The 20,305-nt window shown below is 32.1% G+C and overlaps 2 protein-coding genes across 10 annotated transcripts; one reads left to right on the top strand and one right to left on the bottom strand.

Annotated features, from left to right (window-relative positions):
• Nucleotides 1-12: 12 nt before the first annotated feature.
• LOC106079950 (dynein axonemal assembly factor 4-like) lies at nucleotides 13-19,692 on the top strand. Of its 8 annotated transcripts, none has more exons than XM_056041759.1 (13): nucleotides 7,138-7,323; nucleotides 7,716-7,789; nucleotides 10,052-10,202; nucleotides 12,616-12,749; nucleotides 12,970-13,080; nucleotides 13,336-13,390; nucleotides 14,361-14,500; nucleotides 14,688-14,791; nucleotides 16,246-16,326; nucleotides 16,484-16,556; nucleotides 17,453-17,558; nucleotides 18,750-18,829; nucleotides 18,958-19,692. In XM_056041759.1, the coding sequence occupies exons 1-13, from the start codon at nucleotides 7,287-7,289 to the stop codon at nucleotides 19,069-19,071; spliced, it is 1,260 nt and encodes a 419-aa protein (XP_055897734.1). In that variant the 5' UTR covers nucleotides 7,138-7,286; the 3' UTR covers nucleotides 19,072-19,692. The 8 variants fall into 8 exon arrangements, with proteins under 8 accessions (XP_055897763.1, XP_055897734.1, XP_055897771.1 ...); XM_056041802.1 differs by lacking the exons at nucleotides 7,138-7,323; nucleotides 7,716-7,789 and adding exons at nucleotides 8,883-9,175; nucleotides 11,489-11,703; XM_056041788.1 differs by lacking the exons at nucleotides 7,138-7,323; nucleotides 7,716-7,789 and adding an exon at nucleotides 13-33 and having other exon boundaries at nucleotides 18,958-19,688.
• LOC129928264 (uncharacterized) lies at nucleotides 893-5,313 on the bottom strand. 2 transcript variants are annotated; one of them, XR_008779850.1, is made up of 5 exons: nucleotides 4,019-5,313; nucleotides 1,614-2,913; nucleotides 1,431-1,495; nucleotides 1,194-1,275; nucleotides 893-1,086 (listed from the first exon to the last, which is right to left on the bottom strand). XR_008779850.1 is itself a non-coding variant. In XM_056041840.1 (5 exons), the coding sequence occupies exons 2-5, from the start codon at nucleotides 1,855-1,857 to the stop codon at nucleotides 1,022-1,024; spliced, it is 456 nt and encodes a 151-aa protein (XP_055897815.1). In that variant the 5' UTR covers nucleotides 1,858-2,913; nucleotides 4,466-5,307; the 3' UTR covers nucleotides 893-1,021. The 2 variants fall into 2 exon arrangements, 1 of the variants encoding a protein (XP_055897815.1); XM_056041840.1 differs by having other exon boundaries at nucleotides 4,466-5,307.
• Nucleotides 19,693-20,305: the final 613 nt, after the last annotated feature.

Genomic DNA, 20,305 nt, shown 5'->3' on the forward strand with positions numbered 1-20,305 from the left:
ACCTACTATACGACATACGACTATAGTAAATAAGTAATAGACTAACTTATTTATAGATTCTAGATCGTCTAGATAGTAGATACTAAGATTATATTAAGATAGTTACTGATAGTACAATAGTAGTGATAGATCTAGTCTCTAGTAAAATCTAGTAGATCTAGAGTAACTTACATCTGAGTGTTTCTCCAGTACTGGTGCCAAAAAGTGTCACATTATGCTAAAAATTAAAGTTGAAGTTTTTGGTTTCATTTCAACTGTATTCACTTCTTCAACCAGTTCACTTTAAGAATTTATCAATAGAAAATGAATTGCAAGATGTAGATTTTGACAGCAGTGTCTATTCAAGGGGTACCCCCTTTTGCGTCACAGGTGCATCACCGGGACACCACTTGATAATTTAACAACGACCAATTGATAAATTCATTGTATTTTAGCATAATATAACTGTCTTTATTGATATTAGTCTTTAGATACTGAAATTTATGCTTTTGCATAGAAAAAGTGGATTTGAGCTCAATTCAAAATTTGGGACACCGTAGCACCTGTGACACTACAAGTTAAAGTTTTTTTAAAAGATATTCTGTGAGAATATTGAAATTATTTTATTTTTGCACTAAAGTGATCCATTAGACTTGTTATTAAGTTCACTATTCTAGTCATATAGTACCCATTTGTAAAAATGCTGCTTTAATTTCACAAAATGTCGCGGGTGCTTCATGGGACACCATTTTTTAAAATAATGTTTATAAGTTTATATTTTTGTCTTATCTGTGCACAAGTGAATGATCATTATTATTTTTAATTATTGACAAATATATATTTTATATCTTTTGTTAGTTTTAACACACAGAAAAAGGTTTGAAAAAAAAAAGAAAGAAAAGAAAACACATAAAACTGTACACAAATTTTATTTGACAAATTCAGAAATCAAAACATTCCACTCTCAAACTATTGCCTTGGTATCAACATCACTTCAGTAACAATCCTGTCTGCATACACTAACTGTATGTCCTATATTTCTTTAATTTCTGTGCCTTTTAAAAAAATTATTTCTGCGCTGATCATCCAGGACTTCTATCACAACTCCTGTTAGAAAAAATTACCAGCAATGTTGAAAAGTTAATACTTCAATCTAAAACATACTTTGAACTTGTTTATTGAAATTAAAAGGTACACAGTGCAAAAAATTATACCTGGATAGAATATTTCCCCATACTTGACAATCACACAGCTATTTACAATGTACTTTTGATGAGTGAAGAAAATTGTTTGGGCCTGAAAAAACAACAACATGGGGCTGAAATACTTAATTTCTAAAATGAGTCTAAAATTATTTAGCAAGGTATATTATTAAAAAACAACTTATACAATACAGGTAACATAAGATTCAATGAAAATGTTTAAAATGTTTATATGTAAAAGCTCTTTACCTTTGAATTTGAGCATATGGGACTGACATCCAAAGAGTCTTCAAGATTTGACTGAGATTGCACTACTGAAGAAAAAGAAACAATTTCATTTAGAAATCAATTACGTAATTTTAAAATGAATAATGTTTTTTTCTCAGATAATTGTAAAGTGCTATTTAAAAATAAATAAATACAAGTACTTACCATTTTGTTTCTGAAGTTTGAACACCTTCCAAGAGCCACATATTTCATCATGCAGGCACTGACTGCCATATGAATTTCTGTATGGATAGCAGAAACAGCTTCTATTTCTGTAAGCAATAGTGTTAGGTGTAATACCTCTCACTAGGTCATTAAAAGATCCTTCTTTATTTACTGGTCGCCACTTTGATACCTTTTGCAGTGTACCATCACTCTGAACATACTCATCCGTCATCTTTGACCACATACTATACTCCACTCTGCTAATTCATCTGTGCAATTTTTTAAAGGCTCAATACTTGTTAATTAAATCCACACCACAGTTGCTACATGATCTTTCAATGCACTGCAGCTTATGAAAACAATTGGCATTAGTTCTTGGGCATAGAGTTAAGTCAAGTGATGAAGCTGGATTTATTAATGTCAGCTCTCTGTGTCCTTTTTTGATCAGAAATTTATTAATGCCCTCTATATAAAGAAAAATCTTCAAACACAACTCACATAAGCAAGACTGCATCTTATGTAAAGTAGCTTTTGCATGAAACGTTTTCCTGTTTGAGCACTAACAGATGATTGAGAGGGATCAGTTCCCTCTACTGTAAAAAATGAATATTGTTTCCAAGGCATTTTGTGCAATGCAATCACGTCATTTTTTTTCTTGCAATTTGTTCTGATTTGCACTTGGACATAAAACTTCTTGACCAAATGTTAGAAATGAGTAGCACAACCTCTGAGTTTGTTGTACTTACTAAGGATACTGCAGAGTACTTGTCTATGAGCACTAGACATCTGACTTTTTTTTTTGCTGGTGGAGTGTAGTTAGGTTTTGATACTTTCTTTAATGTTGTTTAGAAGGATGAGCTTTCTTCTCTCAGGTAGGCGCAGAAAGCGTATGTCATGGACAGCTTTTACTTTTTCTTGGGGAGCATATTTGTGTGAGACCATCAAAAACTGCAGCATATTTCTTGGGTGACCTAGGCAATTTCATCAAAGCCCTTGAAACAGCCATTCTTTTTGCCACTGGAGTCTGGAATCCAGTACCTAGTGATTCACCAACCTCTGCTGAGATGACATTAAGTGGACTATTAGCTTGCTGTTTTCTTTCTTTGCGTTTTCTGTTTATCCAAGCTTTTTCATGTGGGCTTAACTAGGCCCTGTATGCAGCTTTTCTCAACCTTTCCTTTTCTCTCTGCTCTAAAACAGCAACACGTGTTAGAGACTCAGGCTTTGATGCTTGTAAATTTAGAGTCTTTCTTGGCTTGTAGACGCCTTGAAACTCTAACAGATACTCCATTACTGAAATCTGTAATTTATAAAAAAATGTATAAGTATCTAAATAAATAGATCTATTATATATAATATAGGCCTACTAATAAATTTCATAAACATATAATATATTATATATTGGTGCATTATTTAAATCTAGTCTAGTAATGCCCATAATTGCTTGATAGGGATAGACTCAATCAATAGTATAGGACTAGTACTGTTAATTATATTAACTTAAGTTATAATCATTCAGTGGTAGACTGAAAGAACTGAATATAATATAATTGAATATACTGTATAAACAATACAATGGAAATTAAGTGCAGGTTAAACCAAACTTTGTTTTAGATACTATCTACATTTTAATATAGAATAGGTCTATAATATAGATCTAGTCTCTAGATATTTTTCTAGATACTGGTCAATTTAAAGAAAAATATATTATTAAATCTAAAAATAGATTCTAAATCTAGTCATAAATGATCTAGTCTAGAGTCACTAGTCTAGATTCATAAAAGATCTAATGATTTCTAATCTAATAATCTAGTTTAGATCTAAATCTAGATAGTGAATTAGATCTAGACTGACTAGACTATTCTACTCTACTCTAGGTCTAGATCAAGACTCAAGAGTAAATCTAGCTATAATATAATGAATTACATAATTAGATCTAGATCTAGAGTAAATCTAGATAATGAATTACATAATTAGATCTAGATCTAGAGTAAATCTAGATTTAGGTCTAGAGGTCTAATCAGTCTAGATTTCTAGATCTAGAGTTAAGCTCTTTAAAGTTTTAAAGACAAGTGTCCGAGATGCGCCTCAAACGAAAGATCTAATAGTTCTAAATCTTATTTACAGTAATAAGTAAATTTTAATTATTTAATATTTCTTAAACAGTACCGCTTTATTTCTTTTAGATGTAGCTAATATTATCTGACACTGTAAAATCTTTAACAAACTATCACTAAAATCTATTTGGACTTAACAGACGCAAACTAGGACACCATTTGTAAACAAACGGAGTAGTGTCCACTGAAACGCCCCAAACGATGTAAAGTAAAATTACAAAAAATATAAAATAAAAGATGTCAATAAATGTTCATTTAAAATGATTAATTATGAAAATAGTTTATTACATATATTAAAATCATTTAATCTTAATTAAAACTTCCATGAATACAGAAAACGTAACAAATCCTGAACTCGCATTAGACGCTACATGTGACGCCATAATTTATGCATGGAAAACACCAGCACGGGGTCCCAAGGAGCGCCTCAACGCCTAATCCAATTTACTTCTCAAAATAAAAACAAATTAATTATTTTAAATCGCTACACACGTCTACTATTACATCAACATAATTGTTTTAGAAATATAAACTTTTTGTTTAGTAACAGGCTTTAAAATTGATTAACTTTACGATTTAAGACTAAATTGTGTTCAAGACGCTTCACGTGACGTCATGATTGAATGGTTAAATTTAGTAACCTCGTAATAAAAAAAGCACTTCGATTTGGATATTGCAATCAAACTTATTTGTAATAAGCTTAAATTTCAGTAGAATAATGAAATATCTACGTACCTGATGGGTTGTTGATTCACAAAAAACAGATTAAATGAGGTTTTTGTGCAAGATTGCCGGCGATTGATCGTGTCGACGCTTGAGGCGCATCAATGGTTTATTGTGGGACACGCTATTGTTTACGTACTCCTGTTAATTACTACGCCAGTATTTCCAGCGGAAACGGCACTTCTTTTGTTCTACACAATACCTGTGATGCTCAAAAGAACTCTCATTCATAAAAAGTAGTGTTGTGGGAAAAATAATCCCATTCTTAACACACGCAGCACAGGCGCTTCATCTGGGACACCTCGACCTATTTTAAGCTCGTTATGCATGTTTAGAAAGCTTTTAACAAAAAAAATACTTTAAAAGAAATCTTTAATGCTTGTTGTAACAGAAATGCAATGTTGAGCATATTATTTATTTCTTGTTTACAATTCATAGAGGATTGTAATTCCGTATAAAGTGGGACACATCGCGATGCGCCTCAAACGCCTTTTTGTGACCGTGTTTAATCAATATTTTAATAACCTTGAGAAAAACTAAATAATGACATTGAAATATGAGGATCTTGTTAACATATTCCAACAAAGATGGAAGTTTTATGCCCCTTGGTTTTAGTACGATATTAATTCAATCATACCATGGTGTTCCGTGTTACATCAAAAGCTGCCATTTTGGGTAGTAATTTCACACATTTTTTACAATTTCAATATTTCCCTAGCACCTTATGAGCTCAAAATATCAAAATTTATAGATTAACCATTTCTTAATGCAATGTAATGCAAATTGTCACATTTGAATAACAATCTTATGAAATACGGACTTTTTAGTGAACCAATACCTAGTTGTAACCAGTACTGGAGAAACACTCATCTATCGAACACCTTCGTTTTATGGTACTTATCGAACACCCCATTGTATTTTTTAAAATTCTCCTTTATTTCGATGATTATGATGAAACTAGTCCATTCCTATTGTGCATCGTCCATTTCTTTATAGTTTAGTTATATTTAGTTTCATTTTCACCCGAGGATAATTTTTTTACTTATATTCAAAGTGCATTGGTAATATTGGTATAAAAATTTCCCTTTTTTTGACCTCTTGGGAAGAGTGAAGTGAGTCTCGGGTTAAGGGTATTTTTTAATGCCAATGATGTTCAGCTCAACAAAACCTATATAATACGCTTCTAATTAGGCTGAGAAATATTTGCAACAATTTTCTTTAAAGTGTCCTTTGCTACCTAAACATGAAAATTGAGGTTTAAAAAGGGGGTGTTCGATAATAGCAGTTTTTATATAAGCAATCTCAGCTTCGTAAGATATCGAACGCCATTTTAATGTTAAAAATAAACATCAAAGGGATATAACCCAAAGAACACAAAATATTTAAATTATATTTTTTTTAATTGTTATTTTTAAAAATAATGTAATGCAAAGTACATATATAAATTACCCACGTGTTACAATTTGTATCAGCTATTTGTGGTTTACCGTAAATGTGCTATATTTTTCTAAGTAAATAGATTTACATCGATATGCACTAATTGTACCCATGTTAACAGCTTGATTTTATGACACATATAGTTTGATGCTATTATCATCGTTGTGCCACCATATATAGGTGTAAGGAATATAGAATATAACACAGGAACAATGAATTTAGAATTATCCAGTTGTGTTGTGTCTTTTTTTCAGATGCCCCATTCTATTAACTTCTGAATTATGTGTTATAAACAAATACCTAGCGCATGTGCTTGATGTGAAGAGATATTAATAAAACGAAAGGGCTAAGGGGGAGGTATACAATGTATGCAGATATGGTATTTTGAAATAAAAATGTCTTTGGTAGGTGAAAAAAAAAAGGGGGGGGGGGGGGAGAGAAACAGTCCAGACACTGTATCAAGAGATCATCAATAATTGATCAACCATTAAAATGTGACGTCAGCCTCAAATACATAGTCAGTTGTGCTTCTCGATCTAGACGTGTGGCGCCTGGTCTATAAAATTATATATATATATTTTTTTTTTTGCCATAAAGTATGATAAAGCTCATAATGCGCTACAAAGACACTCCTTTGAAACATCACAAATACACAAAATAATAACAATAACACATTTAACCACTCTCTTATTCTGCCTACACCCCTTACCCGCGCTTTCTTCTTACGCAATTCCACTCTCCAACATTCACACTTTTTCAGTGCAAAGTAACAACATAAATTTCAAGACTCAATCCAAACGCAGCCACCAGACTAACACACAACAAAAAAAAATGGTCATTGACAGCCCAACACACAGGTGTAAACCAGGCCACCAACGCAGCCCCAAAACATTGTTCAAGTTGTAGTAAGAACAATGTTGAGGGGAAAGGGGGAGGAGCCATCATTCGAGTACCTATGGTCAAGCCGCTAATTAGGTCACAAACACTAGGCGTGATAGATATATAGATATGTTGTTTGTGTGTGTGTGACAAATACTAAGCATGCTCTAAAATACGGTGTTTTTTTTTTTGGTCAACCAGGTGGTTTAGGGAGGGCGGATTTATCTACATCTATAGGTAACCCAGCTCGCAAGCTACCATAGCTTTTCAGCACCCCACCCCTTCTCCGCCCAGATCGAAAAATATCTAGCACTGACTTTTGGGCTGTTACATACACTGAGCGTGCTAAATCGGCGGCTAGTTACGTAGGGCCGCGTACCGTATGTTTTGTTTTTAGGTCAACCAAGTAAACTGTTGTGTCCTGCAATGACTTGGGGAGGATTATCTATTGGCTACCAAAGCTTATTAGGCTCTCCCTCAAATAGATAATATCTGGATTTAATTTATTAATGGCCTAATGTCTCAAAATAGCTTAGACCTAAATAAGTACTACGGTAATGCGTTACTGGGCTTAGCACCGTCAGTTTCTAAGCAGAGCTGATCAGTGATAGATTATAGATTCCTTCGATGTGGACCATGTGAAAATGACTAAAATCTGTCTGTCTTGACATGCCGTAAAAAGAAAATGATATAAATAAAAAAAATATATAGATTATAACACTTTTAAAACACCATACTTCTCATGTGTTCGATAAGTTCTTAATATGTTCGATAAGATAAGATAAAGGTAAAAAAGTGTTTGATAATTTAAGCTTCTGAAATCATCAACCTGACCCACGTTAACATCAAATATAAGTTTAACTATGAGTAGTAATAGAATAAAACATGTCTACTTTTTAAGAAAAATGGATGAGGAGTTCATAGATATAATCTTTTTTTTTTCTAGGTCTAATTTTAACGGAGATACACAAATTCAAACATAAAAAATGTCGGCGAATGAGCTTAACTTGTTCGATAAACGTAAGTAACTGGTAGATAGAATGAAGAATGATAATCTATTGAATATTCTAGATCTAAATTATTAAGTCTATATTAAATAATATTATAATATATTTATTTATATTCTATATTGACAATATTGTATAAATCTTACCTAAATGTAATTTAAAATGTAGATTTAGATCTATCTAATAATCTAATCACTATTTAGATCTAGATCTAGATATTAGATCTATTGGGAAAAAATAAAGCGTAAGTTTTTCGTACAAATATCAAATATTCCCATCCGAATTTTTGTTCTCCGTTTAAAAAAAAACACAACTGGAAAAATGTGTCAAATTAAAAAAAAAATCCACACTGACAAAGTGACATGTAGAACTTCTTATAAAAAAAACCAACACTATAGGGAAAACGGCGATATGAAATCTAGAAAATAATTGTAAATCTACTAGATCTATCTAAATCTATTCTAGGATCCTTATATAGAGTTAGAGTCTACTTGTTTTTACTATTTCCTTCTCACGGTTGAAACAAATAAAATGAAATATTCATAGACAATAGTTGGCAACAGTACATTTTTTTTTTATAGATAAAATAGTTGTTGCTTGGAAACGTATCCGGAAAGAGACTAGGTCACTAGACGTGGATTTCAACTGTATTAGTTACTAGTTCTTCACTGGATTTGTTATTTAAAATGCCACTGTCTGTCAAGGATTATACTTGGGAAGAAACAGATTCATTATTATGGATAACCATTCCTTTAAAAGGGGTAAACGCAAAAAAAGTTGACATTTTCTCATCCGAAGAATATCTGAAGGTACTAGTACTACTACTACTAGTCAGTAGTCTACTAGTTAGTAGTTAGTAGTAGGCTATTCCAGGCTATTCGTACTGCACAAGCCTGACTAGGCAGTCTTCGTACTCTTAGACTTAGTAGACTAGACTCTTAGGTTTAGTTAGAATTAGAGATGAGATCTTAATAGAATCTAGATCTACAATCTTAGTCAATTGAATGTATCTACTAGAGTAGATCTATTAATTCTATATTTCTAATCATTGGTACAGGTTATCAAGTCGCACCATTGCTGGGCCTAAAGATAATAATTAATATATAATTATTATAATCAATATTTAATGCACACACTGTTAAGTCTATACTTAATTAAATAAGCTATAAGCCAGTATAAGCCTATATTCTTCTAAATTATCATGAAGACCTAAAAAAAATGACTGTTTACCTCTGAAAGTGAATATAAACCCAACTAACAAGCAAGGGCTAGTAACATCTAGCATCATTATTAAGACCAACATACAACTTCAGCCAACACTATGGCCACCTGTTAAGTACAGGGCTGATTGACCTACACATCTGTGACAGACAGACAGATAGACATACACACAGACAGAGTGAGTTGATATTTATTAATAAACTTTGTAAATATATTTGTGTTGTAGTCAGAAAATGGTCTTAAAGAAAAAAGAAAAGCATAATTTTTTTCCATATGTGATTATAAAATATTTCCAGTTTCAGCATATTAACACTATGTTATGTGATGTTGCTTGTTCAGGCTGTCTTGAGGTCAACTATGGATGACTGTTGAATTTCAACCAATTACTCTGCAAGCGTTTGGGTGTTATTGTTCGGGTGTATTCCGTGTAGTTGATCAACAATCCAGACAAAACAAACACATCGGTTTTAAGTAGTAGTCAACGCTGAAGAACAATGTACCATGTATTTATTCTAAGAAAAGGCCACAGTAAAAGTCTCTGTCACTAAACACGTCGTTACCCTAGAGGATTATATCGCCAACTGATTTTCCGGTCTCTAACCCAACATATCCCAAATGTCACTAGTCCCGTTCAATATGCGTCTTCTATGGTGCGTCGCTAAATAACTAAACTATAAAAATAAGGTGTCTAACAGTTAATAGAACTGGAGGTTGGGGGATACAGATCCAGCAAAACAAATCACTGCATCTGCTTCTTTAAAAATTCCTGTTCATTTAAATGGATACTATTATGGAACAGTTTGCCTTGTATCAGGTTACAAGTATCAATCACTGCATTTGCTCTTGAGTAGATGAAACCTGGAAATCTTTTGGCCAGATAGATTATGGTAATAGTACTCTGCATGGACTTGCTTGATTCATTTTAGGACTATTATGAAAATCTCCAATAGGATCTCATCCATGTAGTGGGGAATGGGAATCTGGGATAATTTTTCACTGATTCCTTAGTCAAATCTTAAAGCTCAGATCTTTGCACTTTATTTTTCATTGTCAGGTAAATTACCCACCATATTTTTTTGAATGCCTTTTGGCTGCACCTGTAGAAGATTGCAGAGGCTGTGCACAGATAGGAGATGGTGTCATCATATTTAAACTTATCAAAAAATGTCCAGGTTTTTGGAAAAACCTACATTCCAGCGATTCAAGTAAGTGTGTAATATATATTTTAAAAAAAGAATTTGAAAATTTAGATAAGTTCCTTTTGGAATTTTTAAAATACCATTGCAAGAGTCACTAACTTTGCTTATTTATGTCGATGTATTTGCTGTTTGTTGATGAAATTGTGTATACTATAATCCTTGCCATTGTCAAATGATGTGAACTCTAATAGAGACATGTTTGTAACTTACAAAAAAGCAATACATTTATATATCTTCAAAATACATATTTTAGTCTACATTTAGGTTCAAATTTAAGTCACCTTGGCTTAGAATATAATTATGCACACACACTCACTCACATACATATATATATTATGGTTGCACCGGAGAGTAGCTCTGGCTCCAGCTCAATATCCAGCCATTTTTCATTATCTGCCCATATTTGGCTTTGGCTTGATATAAGTCCCGGATAGTTGGCCAGATAGTAAAAATTACACTGTAGTTTCTACCTGTCTACCTGTTCGGATCTATCCCCCCCTACCCCCACTTATTTGTTTTATCCATCACAATGAGTTTATAGATAGACAGGTGACCACATTAAGACAACATGTTGACACTGTATAGAGGTCATATCTTATGAGGAAACTGGGTTTGCTTACTTGTAGATAAATCGCAATTATGGGGGTGTAGTACATAACACCTCTACTAGTGTGATCTTTTGTTACACAAACTACGAGTATATGTAAAACTATATTTCATTAGTGATGGTAACAGCTAAATTTAAAAAAAATTAAAATAGAACTTAAGTTTAAACTAAAAATAAAGTAGTTGAATCACCAAATAAAAAAATAAAAAGTTTAACTAAACTATGAAAAAAAATTAAACTTTGAGAACTTTTCACAATTTTGTGTGTGGTTGGTTTGGTCTAGACCTAGCTAATCTACCTGATTGTACAAAATAAAATCAGTAATAAGGAAGATGTTTCTTACTACTTTCTTGCACAATAAAAAAAAACAAAGATGTGTGTGTATACATTTTTGCCTTGAATTAATAACTTAAGAAAAAAAAGGCTACTTTCATTTCTTAAATTTATTGACTTATTATATAATGTAAAACCTTAGAGTAAAGTTTAAAATGTCATAAAACAAATTGATTAAATTCCTTACATTCATATCTAGACTAGTAACCAAAGAAAAAAAAAATAGGCTGGATTGTTAAGAAACATTTGACCTCAGTAACTAATAGAAAGGTAGAAAAGATCTGTTAATAAAATATAGTTTGTTGCTATTGAATTAATCTAAACCAATAAATATTGACCTACAACGCTTCAGATGGCAACTGTAGCAGTCACTTTTAGTATCAACCCATTGACGCCAGGAGCAAAGCAGTCAGTGACCTTTAAAATAGAAGCCTGATGGTCTGAAGTACATGAACACATACATCTTCCCACTATTCCACCCAGATTGCACTTTACCTTTGAGAGATTTACATTAGTTGAATATACATTTACATATTCTATGTTGACCATCCCACACATCCCTTTAAGGTTGGTGGACTCTTATTACCTCACATTTTACACTGATTAGTTTGTGATACAGGTAGGCCTATCTGTTAATAAATGCTGTTAAACTTTAAATCATCAAACAGTAATAGAGTTTCAAACTATAAGGTAAATAAAAGTAAAAAAAAAATAATATGAATATAATATGTTATTTAGAAGTTTAGCAAAATGTTCAGTAGAACAAGTTAATTACTGTATTTTTATGCACATAACCCACAGGTTTTACAAGTTTTTCCAAAGAATGGAAGGTGCAAGGTTTACAAAATTTATTTTACTTATTAATAACATAGTACCGGTATAATAGAAACTATGAATGTACCAGTGGGTCTTTATACCTCCTATAGTTCGCTGTGTGGTTGTGAAATGTACATTGGAAATATTTATGTACATATTATTCTAAAGCTCAAGAAAACAAATAGTATTGAAGAAAGTACTTTATGTACTGGTAGTATACAGCAAGCCACACTTTTCACATGTATAAAAGGGTGTGGGTTGTACGATTTTGTTTTTACTTATTGTGTAGTTTGTGCAGGTTATATGCATATCTGGGGTATATGCTTGAATGTCCAGTACAAGACATGAAGGTATCTGGCTCTAGCTTTGGCCAGATTTCATATATTATTATCAAGCCAGAATATCAAAAAGTACACCCGGTGCAACTCTAATATATATATATATATATATATATATATATATATATATATATATATATATATGTATATATATATATATATATATGTATATATATATGTTTATTCAACAGTGTTCTCTTTTGAAGGAACATCTGTAATTTCTAAGATAAAGACAAGAATAAATATTTGTTGTATTTAACGAGTAGTATTAATTAGTTTTGCTTTATTTTATTTTGTACCCATCTTAAAATGAATTTTGTTCCAGACAACAAGGAAGTCATGAAAAATAAAAGAGATGAAGCTTTATTAAAATACCAGAAAAGATTAGAAGATGAAGCTAATGAAAAAAATGATATCAAAAGAGAACATGGAAAAACAGCAGTGAATGAGATGCTAAAGGTAAACCTATAGACATCCAAAAATATTTTGTAGGATATAGATTGGTTATTAGATTAGAGATATAATATATATATATATATATATATTTATTTATTTATTTATTATATATTTATATATATGAAGAGTTTGAAATAGAGTTTTTATTTAAAAAAATTTGTATATATATGATCACTTACATATATGAAGTTGAAGTTAATACTTATAAGTATTTTATTAATAGATTGAACAACTTGAACGTGACAGAATTGCTAAGATTAAAGATGAAGAAAGAAAAAAAGCCACTGAAGCTTTGGAGAAATGGAAAGAGGAACAAAGAAGTTTGGCAGAGAAGGTAAATTATGTAATGTTTATTTTATATATCGGTAATATATTGGTAATAAGCATTTAGTGTTTTCTTTTTTTTTTCTAAATTTCTATAAAAAAAAAAGTCAAAGATCCAATAAAACTGGGTAGGTAGATCCAGAGATGTCGTAAAAATAAAAATCTAAGTCACAGTGGATTCACGTTTGAGTCACCTTGGCTCAGAGTATAGTTTTAACAATATAACTAATGAAAGCTTCTTTATAATAAAATTCTTTTAACACAGGAGAAAGAAAAACTTCTTGCAGAGAACAAAAGCAAAACACAGCACAGCAAAAGAAGTAAAGTAATTTCTTTACATACTGTAATATATATTTCTTGATGTAGTGAGATATAATACTATGTATTAAATTTCATTAGGTATATATCATAATATATTACAGTGATCCCTCATTTATTGTGGTAGATGCCTTCAGGAACCACCAGAGATAATTGAAATCCATGAATTAGAAATGTTATATTCATTTATACACTTTATTAGCTCTTATAGTAAGTCTTATAGTAAGGCTTTTTCCCTCTTTCCTCACCTCACCTTACCCTACATGAACATAGGTACTGTACTGTATTCATGTAGGTAGACAAAATACAATAATTATAGACATTTCCTACAATTTCACTTCATGAAAGTTTGTGTGTATGTGTATAAATCTGACAAGTATCTTTGCCTGTTTTCAAAGTACACTTTTGGAATGTAAATAAATGATACATTTTGAAATTATTCATTTCATCTTATAATTTTGCTTACTGTTTGCATAGTTATGTTTTAAGATATCTAAAGTGATTACTGCAAAATGACTGAAAAATAATGATAGCATTAAAAAAAAATATTGGCTCTATTCATATTTTACAATATCTAAAGTATTTATTTCAAAATGACTGAAATATATTTTTTTCTGAGCTATTTTGTTTGTGCTATTTTGTCGGGGTACTGTGTATAAGGCCAAATAGGTGATTCTATGATACATTGCAAACTAGCTTCTCATGTTAAAATTAATATTAGTTTTTACATATTTTTATACATTTGGGATTTATTCTTGTAAAAATGTTCGAAATATATATATTTCCATTGATTGAATGTTAAATCCTAAAAAAAAACAACAAAGATCTTCAAATTATTTTTTCCAAGAATTCGTTATACAAAAATGTAAAACAGCAAAAAGCATGAAGTGGCGAGGGATCAATGTAAATAATTAGGCTTGAAAAATGTTAATAGTAAGTTAAATAATTTTGTTTCTTTTCCATTGATTACAGAAAAACCTGGCAGCATTTTTGAAAGTGAACCAAAAGGTAAATCTGGAATAGTAAGAGAGAGTGGAAATATCACAGTGAAACACACGCCTCGTGTTTTTCCAACACCAACTAGAGAGTCACAAGCAGAACAAGAAGAAACAGTAAGCTAGTGTGTATGTGTGTGGGGGAGTGAGAACATTGCAACACTCTGTGTATTCATTAGAAAAATTTGTTTACTTTTCAAATTACCAATCATAAATTATAAAATCTACTGTACTAAGTTTTAGTCCATAACAATGTCAAAAAAAAATCTAATTAGAAGTAATTTTCTTTTCTTTATCTTCTTAGTGGCTGAAAAAACAAGCTGAAGCAAGGAATGCCATACAACTTTCATTAGACAATGATTTAAGTGAAAAAGAAAAAAATCCCCAGTGGTTGTTAGATAAAGGAAAGTAAGTTAACTTTACTTTTGAAAAGTGCTAAGATTTTCATTTATGAATATGAATACATAAAATGCACTCAAAATTAAAGGTCAATAAAATTTTGCATGCAATTCATCATACATTATTAACGCTTTCATTTCCAATGTGTTAGTTCATAACTTATTGGACAGTCTAATTTTTTCATTAGTCTTTTTTTTTAAGAATTAGTTTTATTTATTTAGTAGATTTTGTTATTACATATGTGTGTGTGTGTATATATGTGTTAAGAACCGATGTTTTAGTGCAAATGATGAATAATATGATCATCAATGAATCTATACACCTGCCATCATGAAAACAAATGGCTGATGCATAACAAACTACATTGAGCCTATCAACATATGGATAAAATGAAACAAATACAGCTGTAGAGGAGGAGTTTGAGTTTAAAGAAAGAGGACCAACTGGCATTGTGCTTCCCATCCTAGACAATGTTAGCTCCTTGAATAACAAATTGGACTTATTAGATTGTTGCTGCAAACATTTCTATCAATTTCTTGAAAGCTCACTGACCTGTGTCACTGAAATATGAATAAATGAAGTCATTCCTAACACTTCAGTAGACTTGGATGCGTTGCATTTGTATACAGCAAATAGAACCATAGATAATGGTGAAGTCAGGGTAAAGCCAAGGGACTGGCCGTTTATGTAAAGAAACAAATTGTTGCACCAACAATTTCCCAATTAAAACTAAGGTGTGTGTGTGACTGGTATTGAACTATTGTGTGATAACCTTAGACCAGACTATGATGTGAAGTCTAAAAGCCCTGTTGGACTAGTTATGGCAGACATCAGTTGTTGTTTAATCACTTTCTTATATATAGTCAAAATGTTCATTGTCCTACAAGGACTCTAGACATGTGTTACAGCAACATAAAAAGGGCCTTCTCATCCGGAATGTTATTTCCCTTCAGAGAGTCAGACCACATAATGATCCAACTAATTCCCACACACAAATCAGTTCTAAAAACAACAAAAACTGAATTCCAGTCCATCCAGTCTGGTGACTTTGTATTAAATGACATAATTGTCTCAAGCTATAGATTAATTTAGCCTAACCATCAATTCTTAGATCCTGTTCTGTAAAACTATCAGAACACATTCATACCCTTGTCAGTGTATCAAGGTCATTTGTCATCACTGAGAAGTACATAGGATTGTGTGAGTGTGTGTTTGTTCAAGTATATAGGATCCTAAGTCATCAAGCACTGGTTGTGTGTGTTTGTTCAAGTACATAGGATCCTAAGTCATCAAGTGCTGGTTGTGTGTGTGTTGTTTCTCTTATCCTCTGTATTGTTTAGCCTTTAGTAGTAATGAGAAGTAGACAATAGAAGCCAAACCTAATTTCCATTTGTTTGGACTAATAAAGAAATCTCATCTCATCTTATCTTGCTCCAGTTATGTTACTATTGTTATATTTTCAGTTCCTACTTTTCGTCTGGAGATTTCCAGTCTGCAATCAATGCTTACACTTGTGCCATTCATTTAGCTCCCAAATTACCAACGTATCCTTTTGTTGTTAAAGTAGTTGATTCTGTTTGAATATAGGCATGACTTATCAATAAGTTCCTAGAAAGTCAGATGTTATGTGCTAATACAACTATACTTCACTTGTTTTCTCTTTTTAAATTTTATGAAAGAAAGATTTCTTTAACAAATCAGACTTTATTCCAATAGAGGAGCATGTCATCTGAAGTTAAATAATCTATTCAAGTGTATTGAAGATTGCTCTAAGGTAAATAAATGAACAATTAATAAAAAAAAAAAAAGAAAGAAATTAAGAAAGAAGAAAAGAAGTAAGTAAATGTTAACGAAGTTAATTGTTTTGTTACAAGATAAGCAGAAAGTCCTAATACTTTGAAAATAGAGATGTCTTATTACATTGTTTGAATTATTGGATTAGTGAAAAAAAACTATTTTCTTAGCCACAGACAAAAATTTATTTGATCTTATATATAATATATATCCTTCAGTCGTGAAGTGACTTTGGATCACTTCATGGAAATGAGGTGATTAGCTGTGGTTGGAACAATGTCACCCATACATCAGTTCCCTCCTCTCCATGCTGCTGATGTATCCAAAGGAACATCAAGTGCTGATACAGTTTGGAGTCAGCGGTGTTGCTGGCTCTACCTGGGTGTAGTGCTGGGTGCTGCAAACTGTCTAAGGGTTGCTGGCTCCTGATTTTTCTTCAGGGTTGACTCTCTTAGCCTTTCCCATGATTGGGTATAGCTGCAAGGCAGCAGAGTTTTGAATTCAGAGTTTTCCTTTTAGGTTGGTAACCCCTTCAGACTGAAGCTTTCTTGTTTAGGCTCCAATTACTTGCCTTTGCCCCTTCTCCTATTAGTGAAAACAGTTCCACTGGACTCAATATCTGAGCCACTCATGAAGGCTAGAAGTTGGACAGGTTGTCAGAGGCTATTTGAAATGCATGCCATTAGGAAAGCATTTATATAGGTAGTGGAGTGCTTATATCCATTATCACTCCCGGCAATCACAACCTTGCAGAACCTATTAATCTTACCAATGATACATTTTCTTAGCTACATTATTTTCTCTTTATAAACTGTGGTAACTTAACATTTACCCAAAAGGCCTAATCAATTTAGTTTTTATGATATTTTATTGCAGGCACTTGATTTGATGTATCCACCTGTACAACAAAATGCTTCTAGTAGAGCCAGGGCATTAGTACGACGAGGAACAGCTTTCTGTATGCTAGAGATGTACATTGAAGGTTGGAATTTTTATTTGTACATAATATTTAATATTTTTTTTAGCTTTATAAAAATGATTATACACGGTAAGTAATTTAAAACTACACACCAAGGAAGTTTTCTAAAACTGTTCTAGGCTACTTTCTAAAAAATATCCATACTAATTAAACTTTCACAAACAAACATTTAGTTCCTTTATAAAATTGTATACACATAAGTAAATTCCTAATATTGAATTTAAATTTGTTTGGGTTTAATTGGGTATTTCCTTAGTGATGTAACAGTACATTTTAAATTTAGAATTCGAAGAGCTTAGAAAAGATGAATGGACGAAAGACGACAAGGAGACCGCTTGTAGCAAACAGACTAGAGATGACATAGATTGTGCCTTTATTCGTAGATACACTGTTGCTCATTTAAAAGGCTGTATTACTTCATTATATGCTGTTTTGTTCAGTTGGAGATTGGTATTAATGAGCTCACGATTAACATCCCACATAATCAGAGTAGCCTAATCAACATCATCTACACTCAACTAGATCTAACAACCACCCAACTCTATTCACTGTTCATCTGAAATCTATGAATACTCACTATACACTGTTCATCTGAAATCTATGAATACTCACTATACAGTGTTCATCTGAAATCTATGAATACTCACTATACACTGTTCATCTGAAATCTATGAATACTCACTATACACTGTTCATCTGAAATCTATGAATACTCACTATACACTGTTCATCTGAAATCTATGAATACTCACTATACACTGTTCATCTGAAATCTATGAATACTCACTATACACTGTTCATCTGAGCAGAGACATAATGAGGGAGGGGGCAAAGGGGGTATGATGCCCCAGGCGCCACTCTGGGGGAGGGGGGGCGCAGAGAGGCGGTAAAAACATTATTGTAGATATTTTAGTTAGGTAATACATTCAATGGTTAATTGTATTCTATTATTATCAAATACTTTTATTTATAAACCTATATTTCTATGTGACGTTCATAGAAAATGGGGGGGGGGGACCAATAAAGTTTTTTGCCCTGGGCGGATGTTTTGCTCACTACGCTTCTGCATCTGAGATCTATAAACACTCACTATACACTGGGTTTGCTGTTAATAAAGATTCTTTTGTTGACTTTCTCATACAATATTGTCAAATAATACAAACATATTGAATGCCTTTTTTTTTTTCTCAACAGGTTTAAAGGATTATGAGGCAGCCTTACTTATTGACCCCAAGAATGAAGCAATTCAATCTGATGCTCAAAGGATACGAAAAGTAATTCAAGCTTCTGAACCAGTTTAAATAGTTGTCTCCTAGAATCATATTGCATTTACTCAAAGTTCAGGATGATGAAATATTAAATGAGACAATCTTTTCTTTTGTTTTTATTTTCTTTTGAATAGAAGCTTAGTCCTAGCCAGACCTCTTACTATAGACAGCAGGGGCAACAGTCAGGATTTGACTTAGGGACCATTGGGATTGTTGATGGTCTATTTGTTGATACGTATAGATGTTGATGTTACTCGCAAGTTCGTTGTAGACTCAATCAACGGAATGAACAAGGAATATACTAGATAATGCAGGTTGATAACTTCAATACTTGAATCAACAAAAAGGGCACAGTCCATGTCGTTGCTAACTTGTCCACCTCTTCTTCCTTGTCCGTTACTCTTCTATTTCTTGTTCTTCCTTTTTAATTATTCGTCATGTCACTACGGAAAAACCCAATTAAACCCAAACTTCTACGCGTCTTTCTATCCTGTCTATACAGGATGACACTCTGGGACGCATACTTCATGACAGAGCAGCCATCCCAAGAAGGCTGCCCTTACTAAATCAAATCATCCGTACACACAGTTACATTTGGCACTGAGTAGTTAGAATCAAAACTGTCCTCTACCCCATAGTGCTGCTCCAACTGTTTATTTTTGTTTTTAAACTTTCTCCCATCTGTATTACTGTCGTTTTTTTTTTTGTTGGTGGATATTGTTTTTCTTCTTTAAGTTTCCAGCATTTCTTCAGAAATAAAAGTGATAACATTCTAGTCAAACCTTCAGACGGAGAGGGTTAAGGTTAGAACCATAGACATACCACACAACCAGGCAATAGTTTGATTAGTTTCATAGTGTCAAACATTCAGCAATAATTTGATTAGTTTTGTAATATTAAACATTCAGCAATAGTTTGATTAGTTTTGTAATATTAAACATTCAGCAATAGTTTGATTAGTTTTGTAATATTAAACATTCAGCAATAGTTTGATTAGTTTCGTAGTGTCAAACATTCAGCAATAGTTTGATTAGTTATGTAATATTAAACATTCAGCAATAGTTTGATTAGTTTTGTAATATTAAACATTCAGCAATAGTTTAATTAGTTTCGTAATATTAAACGTTCAGCAATTGTTTGATTGGTTTTCGTAGTGTCAAACATTCAGCAATAGTTTGATTATTTTTGTAATATCAAAAATTCAGCAATAGTTTGATTAGTTTCGTAGTGTCAAACGTTCAGCAATAGTTTGATTAGTTTCGTAGTGTCAAACGTTCAGCAATAGTTTGATTAGTTTCGTAATATTAAACATTCAGCAATAGTTCGATTAGTTTCGTAATATTAAACATTCAGCAATAGTTCGATTAGTTTCGTAGTGTCAAAAATTCAGCAATAGTTCGATTAGTTTCGTAATATTAAACATTCAGCAATAGTTTGATTAGTTTCGTAGTGTCAAACGTTCAGCAATAGTTTGATTAGTTT

The sequence above is a fragment of the Biomphalaria glabrata genome, chromosome 1, assembly GCF_947242115.1.
Source record: "Biomphalaria glabrata chromosome 1, xgBioGlab47.1, whole genome shotgun sequence".
NCBI lineage: Eukaryota > Metazoa > Mollusca > Gastropoda > Planorbidae > Biomphalaria > Biomphalaria glabrata.